This window comes from Carassius gibelio, chromosome A22 (genome assembly GCF_023724105.1).
Source record: "Carassius gibelio isolate Cgi1373 ecotype wild population from Czech Republic chromosome A22, carGib1.2-hapl.c, whole genome shotgun sequence".
In the NCBI taxonomy this organism is placed as follows: Eukaryota; Metazoa; Chordata; class Actinopteri; order Cypriniformes; family Cyprinidae; genus Carassius; species Carassius gibelio.
The window spans coordinates 5,796,563-5,805,208 of NC_068392.1; the positions used below are offsets into that span (position 1 = coordinate 5,796,563).

The window sequence follows — 8,646 nt, forward strand, 5'->3', positions numbered from 1 at the left end:
AATAATTTACTGACTAAAACGTGTGGCTGGATAGTATTAAAAGCAGAAGAAAAATCCAAAAACAAGAGCCTGGCATGTGTTCCAGGACCCTCTAAATGTCTATAGAGGAGATCTAAGAGTGTAATCTGGGCATCCTCTACCCCTCTGCTAGCCCTATATGCAAATTGCAAAGGGTCCAGGGCCCCACCCACCCTGAACAGCAGAAGCCGCTTAACAATCCTTTCAAATGACTTCATGACCAGTGAGGTCAATGCCACTGGTCTGAAGTCATTTAGTGTGCTCACAGAGTTGCCCTTCGCCACTGGAACTATGATAGACTCCTTCCAAGCCATTGGGACCCTTCCCTGTTCCCAGGACATCTCAAAGATGTTTGCAAACACCCCACAGAGCTGCTCTGAACAGCACTTCAACAATCTCCCAGTAATTCCATCCGGTCCTGGACTCTTATTTACCTTAATTCTCTTAAATACAGACCTAACCTCCTCTTTTGTAATTGAGAAAGGAATAGATTTTACCTGAGCTTGTTCCTCCATTAATTTCTTTAGTTTGTCTGAAAAGTCATGATTATCAAAACGTAAAAAAAAGGTGACCAATGCTTCAGATAACTCACTATCATTTGTATACATTGGCAATTGGACTGATTTTTTTTGTGTTTTTTGCAACCCTATCATTCTTTTCACCCCATCCCATGCTACCTTCAGGTTGTTACTGCCCAGTCTTTCCTCTATCTTATTTTTATATTGCAATTTAGCCTTCTTGATTTCTGCTTGGACCTCCTTCGTTGCCTCCCTAATTTCATGCTCATTCCCGTTATGAAAAGCACAATGCTTTTTCATTAATACTTGTTTCAATGAGATAGTGACCCATGGCTTATTATTTGCATACACTTTGACATGTTTTTTGGGAATAATAGAATCCACACAAAAAGAAATATAGCAACATACAGCATCAACAACCTCATTTTGGAAGCATTTTAAGTCGATCGCGAAGATTTTTCAAAATCTGAGGAAAAAAAGGTGCAAACCTCCGCTGACTGCGCGCGCACCTCCCGAAACAAGACGAGACATTTATACTTGACACAACTGTTTTAGACTGAAAACCAGACCATACAACTGATTTAGACGCGGGTGCCGGACTGATGAGATGTACTAATATCCGTCTGCTCGGGCATGATTGTTTTAGGCCTGTAATTGATTGATTATTGAGGTAATATGGCACGGTTCGCTGAAATAAAAAAAACAAACCGTTCGGTTCACGACACACGGTTCGGCATGCGCTTCAACTTAAATCTGACATAATATCTGTAATATCATCTGTAATATGTCTTGCTATAAATGGCACGTAAAAAAACAGGGTTCAGCTAATAAATGTTTCTGTTGATGCATGCGCATTCTGGCTTCCCAGACATTACAAAAACATGAAAAAAAAGATCTATATTGAGTAACTACAATTCATTTTAATCCTATAATTATATATTATAATTTATTTAAAGTGAATAAATTGTAATGAAAAATAAACAAACTGAAATAGCTAAAGTTCAAAATTATCGTATTTGGAAGAAAATTATTACATTTAATAATTAACTACATTTTGACACGACCTGCAAATTAACACTAGGAGTATGGTTGGACGGAAGCAGTGTGACAAAAATACTATCCCATAATTTTGCACAGTAATCTGACAATAAATGTGGCACACCCAGTTTTCATATGCACACCCAGAGTCTCTTTTCTGGCAACACTACTGGTTGTTATGTATTGAAGTTCAGAGTAAAGCATCACTACTGTTTATGTTAAATGGTTCATAAACAATCTAGAAACACCCTTTAATTTAAATCAAACTAATAATTGTTTTGATTGTGCAAATATTAACTCAGCAGCCATTCTGTATTTTTTTTCAGTAATTTATTAACGAGAAAAACAAGAAAAGTCTTGCACACAATATATTAGCATTTTCATTACAAAAACATCAAACTTGTAGAAAAAAAATTCTGCATGTTAACATAAAAAAAAACCTGACTCGGTTCTTTCAAAGAATATGATTTGCATTTACATTAAACAACACTAAAATTCAATAATACTTATACTCATTCATGAGTTTAACATGTCCCAATTTTTTCGGTTCAATAATTCATTCGATTGAAATGAACACTTCGTTCAAGTATCTATCATCTTTACTTGTTTGAAGTGTTCCTCACATTACAGTTTAAGCACCATAAACAATTGGATAATTGTAACGTCTCAATAACAATAGGAAAACATAACATAGCGCTGCTCTTCACCTTCAATGGGGCGTGATAAGAGGAACATGTTTTTTCACTGTTCACTACACGTTTGAAGAGTCTGAAGACTCGTGCTTTCCAAGCAAGACGCATCTCACAGCAAACTCAAGATCACCAGAGTAATTCAAAACATTTATTTCAATGTCTAGACCTGACAGTCATGTGTGTGGACATCAGATAATACACAAATACATATGTACAAACCAACAGAACATGTTTGAGACCAACTCACTGGCCTATTCCTTACCAACAAAAAAAATCTTCCAGACAATTCTGAAGAACAAGTAAACTTTAAAAAAGAACATTTGTTATTTAACTCTTGCAGCAATGATTTGTTTGAAATGAACCAATACACATTCACAAACCAACCGAGTTTACAGTCTTAAAACATGACAGTGACTGTACCAATCTTGGATCCAAAACGGTTGGCGATTGGTTAAGGACAGATATATACCCAGCAATGTTTGCGTGAATCTGGAACACCGTTATCTTTGGTAGCACCTTGACTAGATATTTAGGATTTCTTGAATCTTTGTAACTTAAGAGTCTGAATCAGTCCAGTCCTTACACTCCGTCAAGATACTCAGTCATTTTCCCAAATTGGCGCTTCAGTGATTGTTGGTTTAATGATTAAGCTTGATACAGTACATGAAGTAATGTTTCCTTATGGCAACATGAAATATGGTTCATCATCTCTAAACATCTTCTGAGAATCACCAATTTGCTTTGGAAGTGGTAATGTACTTTTATATGGGTTTATTATGTGAAACAAAGCTGGAAAACAATATTTTAATCTATAACGCTGTCAATGAGGTGTTTGGTATCGTTGATCGTCTTCAGAAATGTCTCTGGACAACGCTTCAGAAAGACTGTGTTGGTGATTAGCATTTATTGGCGCTTGGCTTTGTACGGTCGTGATCGTTTCCGCCGGTCGGGTTTGCGTTGTTTGTGGAGTCGGCCAATGCTTACGCCCTGTCTGCGACGCACAGAGATGTTCTGCTCCACCAGACTCGCTAACATACCTACAAAACACAGAAAGGACATTAGATTTAAGCAGAGGTTCCCAACCATGTTCCTAAAGCCCACCTAACACCACACTGAGCTGTTGAATCAAGTGTGTTTGATTAATAAGCTCATGTATAGTGTTGGAAGGGTCCAGGAACATGGTTGGGAACCTCTGGACTAAAGGAATAGCTTCCTTATTTACTTTCATGTTGTTGCAGTCCACAACACGTGGAACACAAAAGGAGAAGTTTAGCAGAATTTCAACGCTGCCATTTTTGCAACACATGACGATTCTTGAAAACATCTTGAAATTGAAATTCTTGAAAAAAAATGTACCTTCTTGTGCCAGCATTGATATGAAGGTGCAGATGAATTCATCGTAGTTATGAGTCCTCCTTTGGTCATCGATCTGAAAAAGGAGAAAAGTCATCAGAAAATCATTCTGGAAAGTCTCGTGAAATCATTTTCTTGTTCACAGAGGAAACCTTACCTTATACTTTTTCCTCTTCTCCACTTCTTCTTTCAAACACAATTCATAGGTGGCAATGTCTGCTTCCACGCACTTAAGCAAGGCCAGCAACTCCTGTGTGACAGAAACCCTCAAGTTCATGGGAAGTTGCATCGCAAACATTGCTAATGAGAAACAGAGCGATGCAGAAAGAAAACTAATAGCCGGTGTCTTACTTTTGGAGTATATTTTTCTCCAGGAGGTTTGGTGCTGGTTTCAGCATTGGTGGACGGCAGGTTCTCCTTTTCAGATTTGACGTCCACTGATTCTTTGACGTCTTCCTCTTTCATCTCCACTGATGGTCCTTCCTTCACCTCCTCTTCTCGTCCTTGACCAGTCGCCTCTTCTTTTTCTTTCTTTTCCACACCGTCTGCTTTCTTTATCCCTTCTAACATTTCTGTGAAATGAGATTGAGGTTACCCAAACCAGTCTTCTGCGAAATAAATTTCAGTTGATAAAATCTCATTGTTTCGTGAACGAGTACCTGTAGGTGGCAAGGCGTACATGACGCCGTCCTCTTGCAGTCGCAGTTTTGTGGAGCTCACTAGCGCCCCCAAGTCCCGGACGGCTCGATTGTGTCGGGCGTCTAACCGGAGCAGCCCCTCGTCTTCTCCAAACAAAACACGACTCAAGTGGGGCACCACAGGGCTGGAGGGACGTGTAGCTGCTTGCGATCGCGCGGGCGAGCGAAGTGGGGAGTTGAACGCGCTGCCGATTTCCGAGGCCGTATCCGTGCTTTCGTTACTGGGCGTGGGTGACGGCTGGCAGGCCGAGGTGATGCTGATCCCACCAGTGCGACCCTCGGTACGTACATTCAGAGCTGTGGATCCCGCTGATGCAATGGAGTCCTTCCTTTGGACTTCCTTCTTGAGTTTCTCAGCTAAAACGCTGAGTGCTAGCTGACCCTCCATAGCCGTAACCGCACCCACTCCACTGCGGCCCATGGTACGTGTGCGTAAACCAATCTTTCTTCGGACCCTGCCGACCACACAGACAACCAATGAGTGTAACTACATGAATACAAATATGTCATTGGCTTTTGCGCAATTTTTCGTCTTCTACTGTAATTTTCTACTACTTACTACAGTCATGGTAAAAATGTTGCCAAGCAAGTAAGGTAAAGGTTGTTAAGTAGACACTATGATTATATTTAGCTTTCAGTTTGTCAATACAGACATTTGAAGGAACTCTATCGCCCTCTTGAGTACCGGAGGTTTGTCACCACTGCAAGAACGCATTAGAATTTAATGTGGAAATTCAACACTTTCTTAGTTTTATACCTGCTCGTGGCACCTGAAGTGCTACACTCCTCCTCTTCATCGTCATAGTCATCCTCATCATCAGAATAAGGGGGTTGAGGGGGTCCAGGTAAGCGTGAGCGACCCACACCCGCAGCAAGATCCTCCTCTTCCTGTCAATCAACAAGCTTACTGAATGAAAGCACATACTATACGAGCTATTCCAGGTATCATGTAATGTAACCGATCTTACCTGCATGGGGGACTTGGCGTAGTTGTGGTTGTCCAGGAAGGCTGGCAGGCGCTGGACGATGGGGTTGGGGCTGGGAACATGAAGAGGGGCTGGAGCGCCTCCTGTTGGTAAGGTGGCAGGTTTAGCCATGGGTCGGACTTTTCCAGCGGGACTAGGTAAAGCAGCAGCACCTTCCTGAGTTTCTAAAGTACCATGGGACACGTTTTAGGCTCTTTCTTGAATCCCTACATTATTGAATAACGTTTATTTTTACATGACTAAAAAAACCTATTCGCACGGACTGTTGTGTGTTTTTGAGGCAAACATGTTCCTATTGACTTATTTCTCCATATATGTCATTCTTGGCAATAATAGGCCTTTATCAAAAGGTTGTCATTTTATTTAAATACATATACAACATTAGAAATTAGGTTTATTTCAAATAGGGTACCTGTGGGTGTGGCCTGCTCTGTACTCAAAGGAATCGGCGTATCTTGCCCCTCCTCCTTTTTCACAGCGGGGGGCGTGTCTTCTGAAGAGGAGGAGTCTTGTTGCTTTCGATCTTGGCTTGAATCTTGTTGGGTCACGCGAATTACCTGTAGCATTTACATTGGTGCACAGGAGCATTGACAGTTGATCTTTAGAAATGTTTCACATGTTTAATACTCCAAAATCTGGACAAAATCCTCACTTTTTTCTCCCTGACTTGCTGGAGTCCTTCCAGAACGATCTGCCGGTTCTGTTTCAGGATGTCTAGCTTGTACTCGTATTTTATCCTGCGATCTGGAACCACCGCCATGAGATTGAACCGGATGTCATGGTATGGCTCTCTGAAGAGAGAGTAAGCAAATCGGATAATATTAAACTAGCATTATAATATATGCCAAAATGATTGATGTTGCATGCATGTTTATCACAAATAAATTGCAATTTCATCTATACATCATTTCCCTCTTGGCCAGAGATAAGAATATCTTACCCAGCAGTGGCCAGTCCTATTCGCTCCATTATGACCCGTCTGGCTTTATCCGTCCACTCTTCCTCCTCACCCCATGGCCCTGAGGGAGACAGACAGATTCTTGTCATCTAATCTAGTCAGTAAAACAGTCCCTTGTGAGTTTAAGTTCTCACCGTGGTCGATGGGATACGCCTTCAGCCCGTCCAGCTCAAACAGACGGTCTTTGATTGGCACGTAACTCACAAAGTGAAACGCCTCCATCGTCCGCACGGCGCTGATGCCGTTCTGTTTCTCCGGCAGGTGCCGCGGCTCTGGTCTGCATGTAAACAAGACAAACAACAGTAACTATAAAACAGCTAATGTAGACCACAACGAAGATTATTAATTCATTCAATATTAGTGGGGAGGAAAAAAGAGTGATAATAAAGCTTGACTCTACCTGGCATGGCTGTTGTGAGCTTTTGCTAGCTCAGGAGCATTTCCAATGGCGTAACCTTTACTCTGACAAAGTCAAAAAATACAGAAACATGCTTCAAAACTGGCATGGAGAAGATATAAGTGTGCTATGCTACTTTATTGACATTCAGACGTTCTTAAACATGACTTAAAGTGATAAAAGTAACCGAACAGCCATTGATTGCCATAGTATTTTTTTCATACTATAGAATCAATGGCTACTGTAAACAATTTGGTTACCAATATCTTTTTGTATGTTCAACAGAAAGTAGGTTATACAACTTAAGGGTGAGTAATAATAACAACAGAATTTTCATTTTTGGGTGAACTGTCTCTTTAAGTGTCCAAAAACTGATCTTTTCGTTTTAATGTGTATAACTGACCTCAGGACTGAAGCCTTTGGTGAAAGTCTTCATACGGCTCAGAGTCATTCCCAGCTCCACGCCGCTGCAGTTCAGAAGCACACTCAGAAGAGCGTGAGTGGCACAGGAGTTCGGTATCAGCTGCACACAACAATCCACAGACAGACTATAGACAAGGTGGATAATAACTGCAGATTTACGCATGCAATGCAAATATCATCAGTTCGTCTCCAGATGAATGAACTTAATCAACAGCAACTCACCTGGTGAGCGAAAAACATGTCATTGACAATCTCCTCATCGATGACAGAGGTTTCATCCACCAGCGTGGAGACTTTACGTCGAGATCTTCGCTCCTCGATCCACTTGAAGAGGAAAATGAAGCCATATACAGGACTGAGATGAAGAAAATTAAATATTATAGACAGACGGATAGATTTATGTATATTATTAATATTATTTTATAAATAGAAATATACAGCTTAAAATGGTAAAAAGGTAAAGTGTGATCAAATAAAATATTATACATTTTAAACATTTACAGATATATATATATATATATATATATATATATATATATATATATATATATATATATATATAATTATAAAAAATTAAAAATGAAATAATGTTTAAATTATTAATATTAATACAAAATTAAAAGTACTTTATAAATATAAACATACTAGCTTAAAACGACAACAAAAGTTAACAAATTCATATTAGTTTATAGTATTAAATCTGTTACCTGTCACTCACATCGACTAGAAAGTGCATGATCCAAAACTACATTTGTATAATTCATGACTGAAAACATTTTGTAACATGATTTTAATGTACCATTTTCATGGTAATGCACGGTTTGATTTTAAAATGGGTTTCAAAATGATGAATTTTGAGATTTTATGTTTTCAATTGATTTATAATTTCTGACGATTTCTAAACAAAGAAGAACTTTTTTTTTGACGAAGGTCAGAACTCCTGTTATGTACTTGATTTGCACTCTTGCCATAATTGAATCTATTACTTTTCCTACATCATTTTTAACAAAAAAGATTGGTAAAATATCTATTTAGGAGTCTTACACCTTTCCAACGATATATAGTTTGTCAAGATTAAATTAGGATTTAATTGTAATATAGTGAAGTAAACGTAGGGGGCCCACCGAGGGGCCGGGTGGCAGTTAACAGGTTAATACGCAGGCTTAGAAACGGCAAAAAGTGAAAGTGTGTGATTAATCCACCTTTGACATTTGCTCTGAAGATCGTAGATCTCCTCCACCTGAACGCCCTTCACACCTGAGTCCAAACAGAAGCAATATACATCACATTGAATCATTTGGCAGATGCTTTTATCCAAAGCGTCTAAATGCAATATAAAACTATATTCTCATCAAATGCTTTTTCTTTCTCATCACATTCAAACCCCATCCCTCATTTTTAGATCGTAACTTACACCTTAAAAGCATGACTGTCCCAAACAGATCAACTCACCAAAGTCCTCCACCAAGAGTGTGAACAACCCTGAAAGAAAACACACAGTATTAAAACTAAAATATATCAGATAAAGTGTCACATTATGAGACAAACTAGAGGTTCAAATGAGT

The 8,646-nt window shown here is 39.3% G+C and overlaps 1 protein-coding gene across 3 annotated transcripts in view; it reads right to left on the bottom strand.

Moving 5' to 3' along the window:
- Positions 1 to 2,392: 2,392 nt before the first annotated feature.
- The window catches only part of LOC127943356 (ubiquitin carboxyl-terminal hydrolase BAP1), a 6,581-nt gene continuing 327 nt past the window's right edge, over positions 2,393 to 8,646 (bottom strand). Inside the window, exons 2-17 of one of the 3 annotated variants that reach the window (XM_052539747.1) lie at positions 8,534 to 8,563; positions 8,284 to 8,338; positions 7,304 to 7,436; positions 7,062 to 7,181; positions 6,662 to 6,723; positions 6,396 to 6,538; positions 6,244 to 6,322; positions 5,956 to 6,094; positions 5,716 to 5,860; positions 5,286 to 5,386; positions 5,075 to 5,205; positions 4,279 to 4,772; positions 3,971 to 4,191; positions 3,777 to 3,869; positions 3,623 to 3,695; positions 2,393 to 3,303 (exon numbers count right to left, since the gene is read on the bottom strand). In XM_052539747.1, coding sequence (XP_052395707.1) covers positions 3,170 to 3,303; positions 3,623 to 3,695; positions 3,777 to 3,869; positions 3,971 to 4,191; positions 4,279 to 4,772; positions 5,075 to 5,205; positions 5,286 to 5,386; positions 5,716 to 5,860; positions 5,956 to 6,094; positions 6,244 to 6,322; positions 6,396 to 6,538; positions 6,662 to 6,723; positions 7,062 to 7,181; positions 7,304 to 7,436; positions 8,284 to 8,338; positions 8,534 to 8,563 — 2,153 coding nt within the window. In that variant the 3' untranslated portion in view covers positions 2,393 to 3,169. Of the gene's footprint in view, positions 3,304 to 3,622; positions 3,696 to 3,776; positions 3,870 to 3,970; positions 4,192 to 4,278; positions 4,773 to 5,074; positions 5,206 to 5,285; positions 5,468 to 5,715; positions 5,861 to 5,955; positions 6,095 to 6,243; positions 6,323 to 6,395; positions 6,539 to 6,661; positions 6,724 to 7,061; positions 7,182 to 7,303; positions 7,437 to 8,283; positions 8,339 to 8,495; positions 8,564 to 8,646 lie in introns of all 3 variants that reach the window. The other 2 variants (XM_052539745.1, XM_052539746.1) reach the window with 2 other exon arrangements.